Source organism: Thalassophryne amazonica, chromosome 20 (genome assembly GCF_902500255.1).
Source record: "Thalassophryne amazonica chromosome 20, fThaAma1.1, whole genome shotgun sequence".
Classification (NCBI taxonomy): Eukaryota; Metazoa; Chordata; class Actinopteri; order Batrachoidiformes; family Batrachoididae; genus Thalassophryne; species Thalassophryne amazonica.
In genome coordinates this window covers 16,665,149-16,685,998 of record NC_047122.1, presented here as the reverse complement: position 1 = coordinate 16,685,998, position 20,850 = coordinate 16,665,149, and the positions used below count along the sequence as shown (strand labels likewise).

The following is a 20,850-nucleotide window of genomic DNA, read 5'->3' as shown; positions in this document are numbered from 1 at the left end:
GCTGAATTGTAAGATACCAAGAACTGTAGTGTACACCCCACCCCTATCTGCCAAAATCATTAATCCTCATTTTGATTTCTTTTCACAGTTGATTGTAAGCAACATTAGAAATCTGTTCACTGTATTTTTTTTTAAACACCCTTTTCAATAAATTAAACTATATTTAATGTGTTGTGCTCTGTCTTTGAATACTGTGAAGAATAATTGTCATGAATGACACTGGAAAATGTTAAAATTACTTTTGACAAAGACAAAAATCCTGAAGACAAATTATAAAGGGGGATGTTTGCATCAATCGACACAATGAGAATTATGTTTTTGACTGAGTAATGGAGGAAATGTAGCTGCAGAGACTTTTGATCACACTAAACCACTACAGTGTGCAGTTTAAAATGGACGTATCCTGTCCCTCAGTGTGAACTGAAAGAAAAAAAAAAACTGCTTTTCTAAAAAAAAAAAAAAAAATCTGACACATGGCAGAGAAAAGTTGTGATTTGTCCCTAAAAAGACAAAAAAGTAGAACTTAGGAGTATCCAGAGAACACATTTAATTACTTGTCTGCGATGAACACGGTGTCAAGAGCAGAACTTGTGGAAAAGCTTTTTTTATTATTGTAATCACTTTTTTAAAATCATTAGCAGCATTAAATATTCAATCAGGAGGAAGTGAAAAGTCTGAACAAAAGCATGGATTAGAATGTGATTCTGACGAATCAGATCAGCGCACAGACCTGATCCATTTGTCACTAAGCTTGTTCTGAGTTTACAGGTGCTGTTCATATAATTAGAATATTATGAAAAAGTTGATTTATTTCAGTAATTCCATTCAAAAAGTGAAACTTGTATTTTATATTCATTCATTACATACAGACTGATATATTTCAAGTGTTTATTTCTTTTAATTTTGATGATTATAACTGACATCTAATGAAAACACCAAATTCAGTATCTCAGAAAATTAGAATATTGTGAAACGGTTGAATATTAAAGACACCTCGTGTCACACTCTAATTAACTCAAAACACCTGCAAAGGTCTTTAACTGGTCTCTGTCTAGTTCTGTAGGTGACACAATCATGGGGAAGACTGCAGCCTTGACATCTTGCCTGGGTTAAAGACAAAAAGGACTGGACTGCTGCTGAGTGGTCCAAAGTTATGTTCTCTGATGAAAATAAATTTTGCATTTCCTTTGGAAATCATGGTCCTAGAGTCTGGAGGAAGAGGAGAGGCACAGAATCCACATTGCTTGAGGTCCAGTGTAAAGTTTCCATAGTCAGTGATGGTTTGGGGTGCCATGTCATCTGCTGGTGTTGGTCTACTGTGCTTTCTGAGGTCCAAGGTCAACGCAGCTGTCTACCAGGACGTTGTAGAGCACTTCATGCTTCCTGCTGCTGACCAACTTTATGGAGATGCAGATTTCATTTTCCAACAGGGCTTGGCACCTGCACATAGTGCCAAAGCTACCAGTACCTGGTTTAAGGACCATGGTAGCCCTGTTCTTAATTGGCCAGCAAACTCACCTGACCTTAACCCGTAGAAAATCTATGGGGTATTGTGAAGAAGATGCAACACACCAGACCCAACAATGCAGAAGAGCTGAAGGCCACTATCAGAGCAACCTGGGCTCTCATACCACCTGAGCAGTTTCACAGACTGATCAACTCCATGCTACGTAAATGTAATTCAGGCAAAAGGAACCCCTACTATGTATTGAGCCCTGCACATGCTCACACTTTTCATGTTCATCCTTTTCAGTTGGCCAACATTTGTACAAATCCTTCTTTTGTATTGGTCTTATGTAATATTCTAATTTTCTGAGATGCGGAATTTGGGATTTTCATTTGTCAGTTGTAATCATCAAAATGAAAAGAAATATATCAGTCTGTGTGTAATGAATGAATATAATACACAAGTTTCACTTTTTGAATGGAATTACTGAAATAAATCAACTTTTTCATGATATTCTAATTATACGACCAGCACCTGTATGTTGTGGTTCTCGGTTGGACTGGGTCACAGGCAGCCGCAGGTCTTCACCACCATGTTACGATGTTTCTTCAAGATGACGTTGTTGTTGTCATCATAGAAGAGGACAGAAATGGGACTCAGCTTGGTGGGGGCACAGCAGGCTTTGGGAACCTCATCCGGCTTCAGGAGGTGGACCTGGCAGAACAGTGGAAGATGGTTTAAGAGACGAAGAGATGTGCACAAAATGAATTGCCTCCAGCTGTTGTGACGCTCTCGAAAAGTTACAAATAATGCAAGAGAAGAGATGCGCAGCAGCACGAAGCTTGCTGATGGTACAATGTGTCCCAAACAGAAAACGCCAAATTTTGAGTCCACAGTGAAACAAAATGTCAAATGTTGAACACTTCCTGGATTGACAATAGCCAAGATCTCATGAAATCTCGTGGGAATTCAGTGGCAAGGTCATACTGAAACAGGAAGTGCCAAATTTTGAGCCCACAGTTAAACAGGAAATGTTGAACACTTCCTGGCATGGGTGGAGCTTGGTGTCGCTGGACCACCTTGAAATCTGATTGGACACCCCAGATGATTGACACGTCACGGCACTGCACATCTGGTTGAAAAGAGCCATTTTAAATTTGTGACATATTGACTGCTAAGTCTCTCCTGTACAGTAGTTGGCACTGTGTACCACAAAAAGTTCTAATCCACCTTAGTAGAAGAAGAATCTTGGAGTCATATTTGAACCTGAACAGTCAGCAATATTTAACAACCCTGTAAATCTGATGCTCAAACTTTCATGGCCTTTTATTTCCTCAAATATAAGACAGATTTTTTTTTCTTCAAATACTTAACCCCACCCCTCTCGAATATCCCACATCAGACTTAGAGTGGTTAAAAAGTGCCTAAAAACCTGAACAGTGTCTGAACCATGGACTCCTCATGACACCAAACTTATATTTGTGAGTAAACGAACATATTTTCTGCCAGAAATGAGGTTCAGGTTGTTAAAAGCAGCATTTCTTCATTAATTAAGGTTGCCTTATATATGCATGTTTTTCCAGTGATTTTAGCAGCTGATTCATGCTCTGTTTGCTTATTAGTGCAGCAGATAACTGAGACAATCCTTCAAATCGTGATACAAGCAACATATTCAGCACAAATGCACCTTAGACATTACACTTTTGAAAAAATTGAATGGCCGCTTGAATTTTCACTAGGGGTCAATTGAGGAATTACACAGAGATTGAAATTTAAAAATGCTCCAATCAAATTGAAAACTACATCACATAACTTGTCTGATCATAAAGATTCCAAAAAGGTATAGTTTGGACTATCTTTGAATGTTATTCTGTGTTTCATAGTTGTGAATCTCGTGCCGTCTGGTGGTCCGTGACTCACGCGAGAGGTCTGTTTCAGCAGAGTTCCAGTGTCAAGAGCTCAGCACTCACAGTGTAAACACATCTCGTCAAGTATGGACAATAAGACAACATTGGGGCACAGCATAAATCTATCACAGGTGCTACACCTCCTCTAGATAACCATCTCAACTTGGGAGAACATAATCATCATAATCGCCCGTGAACTCGCTAAATAAATGACATCCACATCCTCGTATTGCCATAGTTTACGTGCACTGTGAAACAGCGGAACTCTGCTGGCACCACGGTGCATTCTGGGGAGTGGAGGCCCCCACCAGGGGCATCATGGGAAACGCTGAAACACCGAATGGGATAAAAACAGCAAGAATGGCGACAAATGTCAATTTCCGTTTGTACAGGGGTCAAAAGTTAAAGTGGCTCCAATTTTTATAAAAAGTGATGCAAATTTGATTGAGTTAATAGGATTAATAAATGGAATAGTTTTGACAGTGTTGAATGTTTGGTCTCCAAAGTAAAGGTCAAACAAGGTCAATGTCCATTGGATTCTATGACATGTGACATATGTTACCCCGTGACATGAGCTAAGCATGACACATGATGCAAACTGTTACTTTTTAAAACCCAATTAGCTCAACCAATAATTTGCATCATTTTTTTCTACCAAGATTGGAGCAGCTTTAACTTTTGACCCCTGTACAAACCAAAACTGACCTTTGTTACCATTTTTGCTGTTTTTACCCCATAATTCCATAGAATTCAGTCACAGATTGTCCAAACTATACATTTTTGGAATAATTATGATCAGCCAAATAATGTGGTGTAGTTTTCAACATGATTGGAGCATCTTTTAATTTTGACCCCTGTGTAATTCTTCAGTTGACCCCTACCTGGCTGCCTAATGAAAATTCAAGTGGCCAATCATTTGTTTTTGTTTTTTTTTAAAGAGTTAATGTCTATGGATTATTTGTGCCAAATTTGATGTTTGTATCACCATTTGCAGGATTCCACTCTGAATATTCTCTTACCTGCTGCACTATACAACCCCTGGCAAAAATTGTGGAATCACCGGCCTCGGAGGATGTTCATTCAGTTGTTTAATTTTTTAGAAAAAAAAGCAGATCACAGACATGACACAAAACTAAAGTCATTTCAAATGGCAACTTTCTGGCTTTAAGAAACACTATAAGAAATCAGGAAAAAAATTGTGGCAGTCAGTAACGGTTACTTTTTTAGACCAAGCAGAGGGAAAAAAAATGGAATCACTCAATTCTGAGGAAAAAATTATGGAATCATGAAAAATAAAAGAACGTTCCAACACATCACTAGTATTTTGTTGCACCACTTCTGGCTTTTATAACAGCTTGCAGTCTCTGAGGCATGGACTTAATGAGTGACAAAAAGTACTCTTCATCAATCCGGCTCCAGCTTTCTCTGATTGCTGTTGCCAGATCAGCTTTGCAGGTTGGAGCCTTGTCATGGACCATTTTCTTCAACTTCCACCAAAGATTTTCAATTGGATTAAGATCCGGACTATTTGCAGGCCATGACATTGACCCTATGTGTCTTCTTTGCAAGGAATGTTTTCACAGTTTTTGCTGTATGGCAAGATGCATTATCATCTTGAAAAATGATTTTGTCATCCCCAAACACCCTTTCAATTGATGGGATAAGAAAAGTGTCCAAAATATCAACGTAAACTTGTGCATTTATTGATGATGACAGCCATCTCCCCAGTGCCTTTACCTGACATGCAGCCCCATATCATCAATGACTGGAAATTTACATGTTCTCTTCAGGCAGTCATCTTTATAAATCTCATTGGAACGGCACCAAACAAAAGTTCCAGCATCATCACCTTGTCCAATGCAGATTCGAGATTCATCACTGAATATGACTTTCATCCAGTCATCCACAGTCCACGATTGCTTTTCCTTAGCCCATTGTAACCTTGTTTTTTTCTGTTTAGGTGTTAATGATGGCTTTCGTTTAGCTTTTCTGTATGGAAATCCCATTTCCTTTAGGCGGTTTCTTACAGTTCAGTCACAGACGTTGACTCCAGTTTCCTCCCATTCGTTCCTCATTTGTTTTGTTGTGCATTTTCGATTTTTGAGACATATTGCTTTAAGTTTTCTGTCTTGATGCTTTGATGTCTTCCTTGGTCTACCAGTATGTTTGCCTTTAACAACCTTCCCATGTTGTTTGTATTTGGTCCAGAGTTTAGACACAGCTGACTGTGAACAACCAACATCTTTTGCAACATTGCATGATGATTTACCCTCTTTTAAGAGTTTGATCATTCTCTCCTTTGTTTCAATTGACATCTCTTGTGTTGGAGCCATGATTCATGTCAGTCCACTTGGTGCAACAGCTCTCCAAGGTGTGATCACTCCTTTTTAGATGCAGACTAACGAGCAGATCTGATTTGATGCAGGTGTTAGTTTTGGGGATGAAAATTTACAGGGTGATTCCATAATTTTTTCCTCAGAATTGAGTGAGTCCATATTTTTTCCCTCTTCTTGGTCTAAAAAAGTAACCGTTACTGACTGCTACAATTTTTTTTTTCCTGATTTCTTATAGTGTTTCTTAAAGCCAGAAAGTTGCCATTTGAAATGACTTTAGTTTTGTGTCATGTCTGTGATCTGCTTTTTTTCTACAAAATTAAACAACTGAATGAACATGCTCCGAGGCCGGTGATTCCATAATTTTTGCCAGGGGTTGTATATGAGATGTAAGATGCTGTTTTTCAATTGGCCTCAAAAGTATTTCACACATTTCAATTTGTTTATTCCATTTCAAATATTTTTTTTCTAAAATTATCTTCCGTAACTCAAACTGAAAGCAAATCTCTACAACTTGATATAAATTAATTAAAAATAGAAAATTCAGCTTCCTGATGAAGTGGTGTAGAGGAGGATTTTCTTAAAAAGAAGACCTGAAAGTTCAGCTACAATTTGACAGAAAGTACATTTGAGATGAAAACCTAGATTTGATGTTTTGGTGCAAGAAAGTTTTGTATTTCTTCATAATTGATGTAAATAAAGTCCAACACATATTCAGTGACTTGGAAATGTTCATGTTTCCATCCCCTGACTTGTCTGAAGAAAACTTGCAATAAAAATGATGATTATTTACAGGTACCATCAGGTTTTAGAAATTTGCTTTCAGTTTGAGTTTGAGGAAGATAATTTTCGAAATTTTTATTCTTTGTTTTTTTTTTTTTTGCATTTCTTGTATTTGAAATGGCATAAACAAATTAAAATGTGTGAAATTCCAAGTGTACCAATACTTTTGGAGGGCACTGTATCCTCACTTTATGATGAGTGCAAAATGAGTGTGGTATTATTACAGTTTTGTTTAAGAATGTTTAATTTTCACTGTTGCTGCACTTTGTGTGAAATCATAGCCATATTGTATATCATATTGATATGACAATATTGAGATACCATAATTTGGCCATATTGTACAGCCCTACTGTCAACTTGGTGAAAACTTTGAATATTAATTTACATCTACATTTTTTAAAAAATGCTTAAAGTGGCAGGGGGTTAAGAGGGCCTTCATTAGTGGGGTATGGGGTGGAGCTCCCCCCTTCCACAGAAGCTGAAAGGCAAAAAAAAAAAGGCAAAAAAAAAAACTAAAAAAGGCGGGGGGGGGGGGGGGGGGGGGGGACTTTGAAAGGTTTTAGCCATGCTAATGCTCCCCTGAAGCATTTGCTCAAAAAAAGTCTAAATGACATGGTGAGATGCTGAAGAGCTTCGCTCGTTCATGTCTACAACATATACATGTTATGAGCGAAGCGTCGCAAAACTCGCTCATGGTACAGGGAGTCCCAAACAGGAAGTGCCAAATTTTAAGTACACAGTGAAACAGGAAATGTCAAACACTTCCTGGATTGAGAGTAGACGGGAACTTGTGGAATCTCACAGGAATACGCGAAGTGCGCATCTCAGGCCGCACGGTGCATTATGGGCAGGCTAAAGTTTTCAGCTACCAATCCACAAGCTATGGCGGCGGAAAGCAGCGAGGAGTGTTGTGATTTGGATCATTTCAACCACTGGAAAGCTGCCGATTTAAAGCGTTTTTGTAAGCTCCGAGGATTGCCTGTTACAACCAGGACTGCGTACGGCAGTGGACAGAAATGGAAAGAAGAGCTGGTTGTGCTTGCGTGTGCTGCATCTGTACAGAAAGTACCGTTAGTGCCAACAAAGGAGGAAGAGCGCGCTGCTGTCGAAAATGACCCGTGCTTGTTGATAGCTGGAGAAAAACAAATTTCTGACCCCTTGAAGGCAACTGACGGATGGTTAGACGAAGTCCAGAGACTGAAACTGGATATTGCAGAATATTTGCTAAGCAGGGATGAGAAATCGCGACTCCCCCGGCTTCATAATGATGACAATGACGGTGAGTCTCACATATAACCTCTTTGGTGTCACGTTTGTTTTGATAAGTTGACAGACATACAATGATATGTGCATGCATGCAGTTTGTTTATAGAACATGTCAATTTTACAATATTACACGCCACGTCATTCATGGCGCGACATTACAGTCATAAGCTGATGCACAAAAACAGTGGCATGGTTTCAGGATATTGACAAAAATGTGTGCAAGAAACTTACAGTTTTAGTCCGACTTTTACGTCCGTCGAGCTTTCTTTTCTGTGGCGAAATTGTGTAGAATGAACGGAGGTTTACGACCACATTTCTTCTTTCCATCTTTGTTTGGACTCGGCGGAGCTTTGCAATTGTGTGTTTTCAGCCGACTTTCAAGCCTATAAATTCCGTTCAAGCATTTGAAAACAGCACAATGTGCCCCTGTCATTACTGTATGTGTCGCTTAAGGCTTAAAGCCTTTGAAACAATCCCTGTAAAAGCCTTAACTTTTACAGTCCGCTAATGCTACTGTATACGAAATTCAGTGGGAGCAGTGTGAGTGTGGTAGCTGGGATTTTTACCCCCGTTTGACCCACGCATGCGCAGATGCAATGCGCACTTCGCTTATTCCGTGGCAAGTTCAGACTGAAACAGGAAGTGCCAAATTTTGAGCCCACAGTGAAACAGGAAATGTCAAATGTTGAACACTTCCTGGATTGACAAAACAGGAGATCTCATGGGATGTCACTGGAATTCAGTGGGAGGTTGGGACTGAAACAGGAAGTGCCAAATTTGGAGTCCACAGTGAAACAGGAGTCAAATGTGTTTAACTCTGGTTTTGATATTTTTCTTTAAATTAACCTATTCTTTGGTATGTTGTTTTTGCTGTTGTATTTAATCCCCTATAAGGCTTCTGTGTAACTTTTTGTTTCTCTCATTACATAATAAAATAAAAGTCAAATGTTGAACTCTTCCTGGTTTGACAATAAACAAGATCTTGTGGGATCTTGCGGGAATTCAGTTGGGGGTTGAGACTGAAACAGGAAGTGCTAAATTTTGAGTCCACAGCCAGGTTCTAGCTAGGACCATTTTAGTGCCGGGTAAATTCTGTGATCACAGCTCATAGCTTTGGGGGGCTGCGGGGCCCGTGGCCCCTATAGCGGTTTTATACCACTGAAACAATATTGGCAAAACCTATTTGAACTAATTTTTAGTGAATTTAGATGCATTGAAAGCAAGAATAATAAGCAAATAAAATACATTTATATTGTAATATTTGTAAGATCAAAGTTCTTTTTAAGTAAATTAACATTTTTTTAAAAATTACATAATTAACAGGAAATAAAAGGGTTGAGTTCTTCTTCTAAAAACTTGAGGTCTAAGGTTCTAAAACCATTTTGGAATCACACGCCATTCCAAATCATTATAGAAACTTTGCACAATTTATTACCACCTTTGAAAAAAGTCAGATACCTATTTTATAAGCACTACCTAATCTAAAGCCTGTGGATCACCACAGGCAACACGGTAGAGTGTGTGTGTGTGTGTGTGTATGTATATATATATATATATATATATATATATATATATATATATATATATATATATATATATATATATATATATATATATAAAATAGCCAAATGGCCTCTGTGTGCATATGGCTTTGATCATGCAGAAACAGGGGAGAGCTGATATTTGCGGTTTGGTATGCTTATGTATTTTGGGTCAAGGATGAACGCTGCAAAAACGGAAAGTTGATAGGACAAATATTGTTGGCGAAATTAGCAATTTTAGCTAACCAGTAAACAATGGACTTTTTTTTGTTGTTGTTTTTTGCATTTTTTTGCATTTTTTTTTTGCATTTTCTACACTATATGTATTTTGATTTGAGGTTGTACCAGCAGCATTGGCCTTGGTGGTCACCAGACAGGCTGTGAAAGAAATCACCTAAAAATGAGCTAATGTTAAACTACATGTAACTTCAAAACCACAGAGGTGTGTGCTTAGACTACATTCATGCAAAATATTTCCTACAAGGTTGTGAGTTTTAGAACATAATGACTGAAAACATTTACAATTGCATTTCTATGCAAAAAATCCTAATAATATGGGTGAGGCAATGAACTAGTGGTGGGCTTGAGACCAGTGGAACCTCAGTTCAAACTCCTGCTACACTGGAAAATCATAAGGGCCCTTGGGCAAGGCCCTTAACCTCCACAGTTGCCACAACGGTCCACAGCTGCCCTGTCTGCAGTGTCTTATTCAGATGGAAAAGAGCTATATAAATGCAGACCATTTATCAAGCCAAGATTCACTCACCATCCAGCAGGTGGCAGACATGTCTATAGATGTTACACTGGCAAAAGAATGTTGCTTTTTGGATGATGTGATGCATCAGAGTTTATTAGATTTAAATGAGTTTGACTTCAGTGTTAAACTGTTAAATCGCTTTAATTCACACCTTGGCTTTGTCACAACGCAGGAATATACCATAGTTTATGTCCTGATTTCTGCAGTACACAGTGTTAGTGGGTTTGATTATGGGTTTGACATGATGCACTGACCAGCTGCTGGATGAGGGCGTGGTTAGTGGCATTCATGCAGGAGCCCAGAGGGTAGAAACACTCGCCATCACAGTAATACGCCGAGTATCCAGGGGGAGCCAAAACCCAGTCCTGAGTGGGAGAAACAGACAGTCATCTAGTGTGCAGTTAAAAGTCAACTGTGAGGTGATTCTGAATTTAAACAGAAGTCAAAGCTGACCTTCCATCCCAGGTCGCTGAAGCTGACGTAGAGTTCATGTTTTTTACACACCTGACGTCCGCTGTTAGTGTGACTGTGATCTGAACAACGTTAAATAAGGACAAACAGTAGAGACCACACATTTATAACTTAATAGTTTGATTCAAAAGACTTTGGTGGAAACATTTAAGTGGTCGTCTTCCAGGCTTCATTTTCTAATTCAACGATGATGTTTTGAGCTCAATCTAGATACATATTTTAAAAATAATTTTCCAACACTTTGTAGATTAAATATATAAAAAAAAATGGCTGATTATGAAAATAATTGTCACAGCTTCAAACTTAGGTTCATACGCATTAAATACATGTCACATTTTCTTAAATTATGTTTCTAAAAAAAAAACATTATCAATTTTGTCCAATTACTTATGGTGTCTGAAAAGTGGAGGATTGTGTGTAAAAAATGCTCGTATTTACTAAATGGTTATCATATTTTTGTTAAACCGAGTTAAAGCTGAAAATCTGAACTACAGTTGTGTTCAAAGTAATAGCGTATTTAAAAAAAGTGAGTATTGTATTTTCGGGAGTATAAGTCGGTAAAGGTCAAAACCCTTATAATAGCTTTTATTTCCATACATGCATTGGGAACACCACAAATTCTTTTCCAAGTCAAAACATGAAGAATAATTTATTAAATTTGTTATTTACAGAAAGTAAGAAAAAAGGAATATTAGCAGTGTCTGCATTTATATTTCTGCGGAAAAAAAAAACTGGTGTCAAACAGGTGGCCCTGATTTAACAGGGCCATAGTTCCAAACACTGTTCAGAAGAACCGTGTACTTTGATTAAAAAGTTGATTGGAGAGAGAATAACTTATTTAAAAAAAGCGCAGAAAATGATCTCAAATGCTTTAAAATCACAACCAAAAGTAGAAAGACGTGAAAGAAAACTGAAAACCACAATTCAAATGCATCAAAGAATAGCTAGAATGGTCATCAGCTCCAGGGTGATCAAAGAAGGTCTAAAGTTACCTGAGTACTGCAACAATTAGAAGACGCCTATGTGACGCCAAGCTATGGGTAAGAAGCCCCCGCAAAGCCCCACGGTTGAAAAGCTACATGTGCTGAAGAGGTTACAATTTACCAAAGAACACATTTACTGGACTCAAGAGAAATGGTGCAACATTTTGTAGACTGATGAAAGCAAGGTTGTTCTTTTTTGGCCTAGGGGACGCATACAGTTTGTCAGACAACCCCCAAAACCTGAATTCAAGCCACAGTCCACTGTGAAGACAGTGAAGCATGGTGGAGCATCATGATATGGGGATGTTTAAGTTCAAGTTCAAGTTTATTTATTTGAATATGTGTATAGTACACAAGAAAAGACAAAACAATATCATTACTAAAGAGAGTACATATTCAAAAAGGAATGGGAAGAAGTATAGACTTATTAGTCGCAATCCTTAATGTTTCTCTTACATACATAAGCATCACAATATGGGGATGTTTCTCATACTATGTTGTCGGGTCTATTTATCATATACCAGGGTTCATGGATCAGTTTGAATACATCAAAATATTTGAAGAGGTCATGTGGCCTTATGTCGAAGAGGAAATGCCCTTTAAATGGGTGTTTCAATAAGACAACACCCCAAACACACCAGCAAGCGAGCAGGATCTTGGTTCCAGACCAACAAGATTAATGTTATGGAGTGGCCAGCCCAGACCCAGGATCTTAATCCAATAGAAAACCTTTGTGGTGACAAAAAAAAAAAATTCTGTTTCTGAGACAAAACCCAGAAATGCAGAGGAATTGTGGGATGTAGTCCTATGATCCTGGGCTGGAAAACCTGTTCACAGGTGCCAGAGGTTGGTTGACTCAGTGCAACATAGATATCAAGCAGTTCTCAGAAACAGTGGTTACTAGTTCAGTGATTCACGGGAAGGATAAATCTTCAAGCATTGTTCAGTTTGTACAGTAAATGTTTGTGTTGGCAAAGAAAAATGGAGACAGTGCTGTTTTTTTATTATTATTATTTTGAACAGCCATATGTTCCAATTTCTTCACTTTCTGTAAGATTCTGTACATTTAATAAACTTTTCATCATATTTTGAATTGGAACAGAATATGCAGTGTTCCCAATGCATCTGTGTGTGTGGAAATAAAAGCTGTTTTGGGGATTTTGAGCTGTACTCACTTTTTTAAACACACTGCTGTTATTTTATACACAACTGTACAACAAAGCGTTGATTCATTTCAGCTCCAGTGTGGTTCTTGAGACAAAGTGGCATCAAACATTCACTGTCCAAATACCTATGGACCAAACTAACTGTTCAGTTTTAAACTGCACTCTAGAATCATTGACATTAATTTTGCAGCTCTTTGTTCACATATTTGACACTTTGTTCATATATGTGACAAAATAATTAGAGAATCTGAGCAGGATGAGGTTTAGCTGCAGGGTTCAAAGTTCACCGTGAATGCTTGGGACGGGAAGGTCATATTTAGGTTTCTTCCTGCGGGGGTGTGGCTTGACAGCACGTGGTGGCCGACATGGGACTTGGCTCTCCCTGAAGAAGGTCACCATGAAGGGTTGTTTGGACCGGGGCCCCCGTCGGCCGACCAACCCAATCCAGCCTGCAGACAGCGAGCGGTCTGCAAGAGAGGCGATCGATGACATCAGCAATCAGTGGATCAATGACATCAATGATTAAAAAACAACCACTTTTATTGGATCAGTGCAACCAATGAACTTAAAGAGTTATAAATTCTCAGCTGTATACTTATTAGTATACTTTAACTTGTATGTGTAACAAAAAGTGCACTAGTTCAGGAGCCAGTCATCAATTTTGACCTGATTGGTACCACTGAAAGTGACCAAACATTTAGAATACAGCCTCAGTGTGCCATGGCCTACACATTAATGTATGATAACCATCACAGGGTGGTAGATGTAGCCAGCTAGGGGTCAATGAAGAATTACACAGAGGTCAAAATGTGAAAATGCTCCAGTCATGTTGAAAACTATATCACATTATTTGTCTGATCATAACAATTCCAAAAAGGTATAGTTTGGACTATCTATGACTGAATGTTCTGGAGTTACGGGGTAAAAACAGCAAAAGTGGTGACAAAGGTCAGTTTCAGTTTGTACAGGGGTCAAAAGTTAAAGTTGCTCCAATTTCAGTTAAAAGAAAAAAAATGCAAATTATTGGTTGAAATAAAAGGGTTAATAAATGGAATAGTTTTGACTGTGTTGAATTTTTGGTCTCCAAAGTAAAAGTCAAACAAGGTCAATGTCCATTGAATTCAATAACACGTGGTATATGTTACCCTGTAACGTGATAACTAAGCATGACAGGTGGTGCAAACTATTCCTTATTAGAACCCTATCAACCCAAACAATAATTTGCGTAATGTTTTACTGAAATTGGAGCAACTTTAACTTTTGACCCCTGTACAAACTGAAATTGACCTTTATCACCATTTTTGCTGTTTTTACCTCGTAACTCCAGAACATTCCGCCATAGATGGTCCAAACTATATCTTTTTGGAATCATTATGATCAGACAAATAATGTGATATAGTTTTCAACATGACTGGAGCATTTATAGGTTTTAACTTCTGTGTAATTCTTCATTGACCCCTAGCTGGCTAGAGCTGTCACCCTGTGATGGTTATCATACATTTTTGTGTAGGCCATGGTACACTGAGGATGGATTCTAAGTGTCATTTGGTCACCTTCAGTGGTACCAAAAACTTACTTGGCCCATGGACTACACCACCTTTGACCTCCTGCTGTGACAAAAAAAAGTCTAATTCTAGTTCAGCTCTTTTTCCTCAGCTGTCACATTTAATGATGACCTTTCACCTCAGAAAAAAGCTGTAATTGTTCTTTTCTGTCATCCACTGATGTGGCTCTGTGGGGCAGTTTATGGTTTTGGTGTCTGCGTGCTGCACTGACCCTCCTCGGTCTCCACATACAGTCGGATCCCCAGGTTGCTACGTGGGTGCAGGAGCCAGTGGTTGGAAGCTGAGGTGACGTCGAAGGCGAGCCAACCCTCCTGACCCGCAGGTACCGACTGCATGTCCAGCAGCACCAGCTCCGCCTCCCTACCGTGCACACACACACAAACATTCATTTCCACAAAATTCAACTGCACACGAAGGTCAAAGGTCAAGCCAGTGTTTTTGATTTGAAACGTGAGAGAACCTGTGTCTGGTCTCGCGTTTGATCTCGTAGACAGAGATGTGCAGCGTGCGATTTGCCCTTTGACCCACAGTCAGCGTCTTATAGATCCGAAACTCTGCCGCCGTCACCGTCTCACCCTGTGGGAGGGGAGTCAGGTCAAACCGAAACTCCTTCCAGTATGGACGAGGCTGCAGGAGGTCACGCTCCTGCTCCACTGCAGGAGACAAACAGAAGAAAAAGACTAAGTTTCAGCTACAAGAACTCCGGTAGCAGGAAGTCTCGGTTCCTCAGTTTCCAGGTCTTGACGGAGGTTTGCACTCTGATCACTGCTCCTCAGAATAGCTTTTAATTTGCCAAGGAATTTGACTTGACTTTGAACATCCCAACATGAATGTGAGTAGGCGTTTCTGCTGAAAATCGTCAAATATTTTGTTACAACATGATTTATGGCACTTCGATCCTAATCAGTGGTATTAAAAAAAAAAATTCACAGCTGAAACACTTTGATTTCCTGTTCATGACCCAAAAGTAACTTAACAGCCGAGTGGCTAAAAACAAACAAATCGTATGAAAGCCAACAAGAAACCAGAAACGATCAGGGAAACAGTTTATGCATTTCTTCTTAGTTTGCTGTCAGTCTGATAAATTTGAACCACAGCTGATGATATTTTAAGATTGTAATCATCACATCAGACAAAAATACTCTTACAAAGACCTGTATGCGTAAATGTAATAAAGACAGCACTCAGAGTGCTCACTCCTGAGAGAAAAGGAGGCTTAAAATGTCAATTACAAATTATCATGGATCCACATCAGCTCACTTGACCTAAGGTCGATCTCTCCAGCAAATTATACTGGAATCCATTACAAACTATATCCTGCGTAACATTAAAGTCACACCCACATTTCATAGTATCAGGCCTGTAGAGAAAATGTTACATGGGCAAATTCATAAAATAAATAACTTTCTATAAAATTTACCATTTTCAGATTTATTAGCACGAGGCTGGAAATTTCACCTTGACCTCTGACCTGTCAACCAAAATCAAATAACGTCTTCACATCAGTAAGCCCGATAAACCTGCTGAGTTTGATCAAATCAGGTTGTGTTTGAAAAATATCCTGCTCACACCACTGCACAGAAATTTATGTGAACACACATCTGGCGGTGTCACCAACAGCCTCCACGACAAAAAGTTAATGAAGATCAAGAACATATTCATAAACTTTGAAACATGCTATAAATACCGTAAATTTAAGACGTAAAATAAAGAGTATTAGCAGCATGGGTGGATGGACGTCTGTGCTACATTCATGGCGTCCTCCATCATTACGTAAGACAGAAACACTACAAATACTATTTAATTGCTTTTAACAAATCACTGACTTGTGTGCGTTTGTGTTCTTTGTTTATTACTGAAATTTTCAGTGTTACATTTTCACAAAGATGTCACTGAAGCCAAAACACAAAATAGAAAATGTCCATCATGGTCATTTTTTTCCATCTTACTGACCCGCGACAAGCACCTACAATAACCTTTTTATGTTCCTTGTGAAGATAACAACAAACCACAAATGTGTTCCTGTGGGCATCCATATTGTTTTCAAAGTCCATCAAGCGAACACACAGTTTTTGTAATTCGGAGGTTCCCAGTTTGGGTTTCCTGAGTTTACACGTAAACACAGCATAAATAATATTTTACATTTTGTTCTGGATTTATTGGTGTACATATTGTGTGCCTTCTTTTTTTTTATTTCTTACATAATGTGCTGTGACGCTGGTCACGTGGTTGCCTGGGCCTGGTTTTGGTGATAAATGGTGGGTCGGTGTCTCTCGTCAGACCCGTGAGGGTTTGGGCGTGTTCATAATTAGAGACACTGGGAGCTGAACCGCAGCAGCTGCTCTGCACACTCACCACTAATTACAGCCCTGCCTCGTATTTTTAGAGCCTGTCCACAGCCGTATTTTCATCTCGGTCTCTCTCTCTTCTTCCCCCCTAAAACGGCTGTGTGTCAGCGAGGCCTTTAATTCTAACCAGCTGTGTCCTCACACACACACCCGGACCTGTTTCAGCCCTTTGACATCAAACACACCCGTAGTGTTCTTAAAACAAATAAATCAACCGAACACATTAACTATGCTAATAACTGATCATGAAGAAATGCCTCATCTTGTTCCATGCTCTTGGTGATGAATTGATTTTAAAAGGTGGAGTCCCTTTTGTTCTAAACCATTTGTTAAAAAGTATTTTCTTCAACACCATCATCACGTTCTTTAGTCTTCAAATAAGTAATCTTATGTCGCCAAAAGATTATTATTATTTTGACCCGCACGGGTTAAAAATCCAGCTTTATGTTGAGGTGGTGGATCTGAAATTGCAACAAAAAGTGCCAGCTGAACTGAAAATCTAAGCAAACAAGGAACACTGTGCCTAAACACAGGTGAGCAGAGTCGGAATCAAATCCGAACATATTTCACACTAAAGCTTTGCAGGATATTTGCTGGACATGTAAAACAGTCACGCACGTCTTGCTGTGACTAACGTCAGTTACATTTACAGTGTTTTTACTTGCATTTTCTCATAACTTTTAGACTCTACATGTCATTTTCCTGAGAAATTGGGAATTTCAAGTTCCCAGTTTCAATCAGATGCAGCATAAAGTTTGAACGTTGTCTGCAAAATCTCACAGAGCAAACTCACTACATTCGTTGTGGAATCCCCAAAATAAAAACTATCAGTAACGAAAGTAGGTGTAATTTTGTAATTGTATAAATAAAGGAAATTTCTAAAAAGTAGCAAGAAGGTCATGGGATTGAGTCCCATCTGTGGCCTTTCTGTGTGGAGTTTGCACCTTCTCCCTGTGTTTGTGTGGGTTCCCTCCAGGTGCTCCAACTTCCTCCCACAAGCAAAGACACACAGGTTAGGTGGATTGGAAACTTTAAATTGTCCGTAGTGTGAGTGTGGGTGTGAATGTGTTAGTCTATATGTGGTCCTGTGACAGACTGGCGTCCTGTCCAGGGTGTACCCCGCCTCACAACCTATGACTACTGGGATAGGCTCTATTGGGTATGTTCTCTATTGTCATATACCAACACAGAGCAGAGTAGCTACCTAAACTCTGTAAGGGAGTTAGAGTATCTCGTCAATAGTTTTACATCCTCATTGAAGACAACTTTGGATGCTGTAGCTCCTCTGAAAAAGAGAGCTTTAAATCAGAAGTGTCTGACTCCGTGGTATAACTCACAAACTCGTAGCTTAAAGCAGATAACCCGTAAGTTGGAGAGGAAATGGCGTCTCACTAATTTAGAAGATCTTCACTTAGCCTGGAAAAAGAGTTTGTTGCTCTATAAAAAAGCCCTCCGTAAAGCTAGGACATCTTTCTACTCATCACTAATTGAAGAAAATAAGAACAACCCCAGGTTTCTTTTCAGCACTGTAGCCAGGCTGACAAAGAGTCAGAGCTCTATTGAGCTGAGTATTCCATTAACTTTAACTAGTAATGACTTCATGACTTTCTTTGCTAACAAAATTTTGACTATTAGAGAAAAAATTACTCATAACCATCCCAAAGATGTATCGTTATCTTTGGCTGCTTTCAGTGATGCCGGTATTTGGTTAGACTGTTTCTCTCCGATTGTTCTGTCTGAGTTATTTTCATTAGTTACTTCATCCAAACCATCAACATGTTTATTAGACCCCATTCCTGCCAGGCTGCTCAAGGAAGTCCTACCATTATTTAATGCTTCAATCTTAAATATGATCAACTTATCTTTGTTAGTTGGCTATGTACCACAGGCTTTTAAGGTGGCAGTAATTAAACCATTACTTAAAAAGCCATCTCTTGACCCAGCTATTTTAGCTAATTATAGGCCAATCTCCAACCTTCCTTTTCTCTCAAAGATTCTTGAGAGGGTAGTTGTAAAACAGCTAACTGATCACCTGCAGAGGAATGGTCTATTTGAAGAGGTTCAGTCAGGTTTTAGAATTCATCATAGTACAGAAACAGCATTAGTGAAGGTTACAAATGATCTTCTTATGGCTTCGGACAGTGGACTTATCTCTGTGCTTGTTCTGTTGGACCTCAGTGCTGCTTTTGATACTGTTGACCATAAAATTTTATTACAGAGATTAGAGCATGTCATAGGTATTAAAGGCACTGCGCTGCGGTGGTTTGAATCATATTTGTCTAATAGATTACAGTTTGTTCATGTAAATGGGGAATCTTCTTCACAGACTAAAGTTAATTATGGAGTTCCACAAGGTTCTGTGCTAGGACCAATTTTATTCACTTTATACATGCTTCCCTTAGGCAGTATTATTAGACGGTATTGCTTAAATTTTCATTGTTACGCAGATGATACCCAGCTTTATCTATCCATGAAGCCAGAGGACACACACCAATTAGCTAAACTGCAGGATTGTCTTACAGACATAAAGACATGGATGACCTCTAATTTCCTGCTTTTAAACTCAGATAAAACTGAAGTTATTGTACTTGGCCCCACAAATCTTAGAAGCATGGTGTCTAACCAGATCTTTACTCTGGATGGCATTTCCCTGACCTCTAGTAATACTGTGAGAAATCTTGGAGTCATTTTTGATGAGGATATGTCATTCAAAGCGCATATTAAACAAATATGTAGGACTGCCTTTTTGCATTTACGCAATATCTCTAAAATCAGAAAGGTCTTGTCTCAGAGTGATGCTGAAAAACTAATTCATGCATTTATTTCCTCTAGGCTGGACTATTGTAATTCTTTATTATCAGGTTGTCCTAAAAGTTCCCTAAAAAGCCTTCAGTTAATTCAAAATGCTGCAGCTAGAGTACTGACGGGGACTAGCAGGAGAGAGCATATCTCACCCGTGTTGGCCTCTCTTCATTGGCTTCCTGTTAATTCTAGAATAGAATTTAAAATTCTTCTTCTTACTTATAAGGTTTTGAATAATCAGGTCCCATCTTATCTCAGGGACCTCGTAGTACCATATCACCCTAATAGAGCGCTTCGCTCTCAGACTGCAGGCTTACTTGTAGTTCCTAGGGTTTGTAAGAGTAGAATGGGAGGCAGAGCCTTCAGCTTTCAGGCTCCTCTCCTGTGGAACCAGCTCCCAATTCAGATCAGGGAGACAGATACCCTCTCTACTTTTAAGATTAGGCTTAAAACTTTCCTTTTCGCTAAGGCTTATAGTTAGGGCTGGATCGGGTGACCCTGGACTATCCCTTGGTTATGCTGCTTTAGACGTAGACTGTGGGGGGGGTTCCCATGATGCACTGTTTCTTTCTCTTTTTGCTCTGTATGCATCACTCCGCATTTAATCATTAGTGATCGATCTCTGCCCCCCTCCACAGCATGTCTTTTTCCTGGTTCTTTCCCTCAGCCCCAACCAGTCTCAGCAGAAGACTGCCCCTCCCTGAGCCTGGTTCTGCTGGAGGTTTCTTCCTGTTAAGAGGGAGTTTTTCCTTCCCACTGTTGCCAAGTGCTTGCTCACAGGGGGTCGTTTTGACCGTTGGGGTTTTTCATGATTGTTGTATGGCCTTGCCTTACAATATAAAGCGCCTTGGGGCAACTGTTTGTTGTGATTTGGCGCTATATAAAAAAAAAGTTGATTGATTGAAAGTTGATAGGCTCCAGCCCCCTGTGACCCTTAATTGGAGTAAGCGGTTGAAGATGAGTGAGTGAGTGAGATTTCAACACAATGCAAATTTCAAAAAATTAAAAGGGACTGCAGGTTTAAATGGTTGTAAACGATGAAAATTAGGTTTTCAGTTGAGCTTCAGTCAGTTTGTCTGATTGTCTGCAGGACATCTAAAAAAATACCTCAACAGTTTTCTGATAAAATGTCCTGGAGAGGATTTTAGACTGTATCTGGGAATTCCTGATTTGACTGTGAAGTGGATGCAGATCCAAAATATCTGTTGTGTGGGCCGCCAGAAGAGGAGGTACTGCTGGCCCACCACCAGAGGGCGCCCTGCCTGACGTGCGGGCTTCAGGCACGAGAGGGCGCTGCCGCCACGGACACAGCCGGGGGTGACAGCTGTCACTCATTATCTCTTGACAGCTGTCACCCATCTACACTACATCATCTCACTCCATAAAACCCAGACGTCATCTCCACCTCATTGCCGAGATATCATCGACCTGTGAAGGTCGATGATATCTCAGCCGTATAACTAACTGTGTTTAGTAAACTC

The 20,850-nt window shown here is 39.3% G+C and overlaps 1 protein-coding gene across 1 annotated transcript in view; it reads right to left on the bottom strand.

The window, feature by feature from the left end:
• Positions 1-35: 35 nt before the first annotated feature.
• Positions 36-20,850, bottom strand: part of bmp8a (bone morphogenetic protein 8a) — a 49,286-nt gene continuing 28,471 nt past the window's right edge. Inside the window, exons 2-8 of the mRNA XM_034161358.1 lie at positions 14,680-14,872; positions 14,431-14,579; positions 12,942-13,121; positions 10,488-10,567; positions 10,289-10,399; positions 1,987-2,161; positions 36-765 (exon numbers count right to left, since the gene is read on the bottom strand). Coding sequence (XP_034017249.1) covers positions 2,012-2,161; positions 10,289-10,399; positions 10,488-10,567; positions 12,942-13,121; positions 14,431-14,579; positions 14,680-14,872 — 863 coding nt within the window. The 3' untranslated portion in view covers positions 36-765; positions 1,987-2,011. The remainder of the gene's footprint in view (positions 766-1,986; positions 2,162-10,288; positions 10,400-10,487; positions 10,568-12,941; positions 13,122-14,430; positions 14,580-14,679; positions 14,873-20,850) is intronic.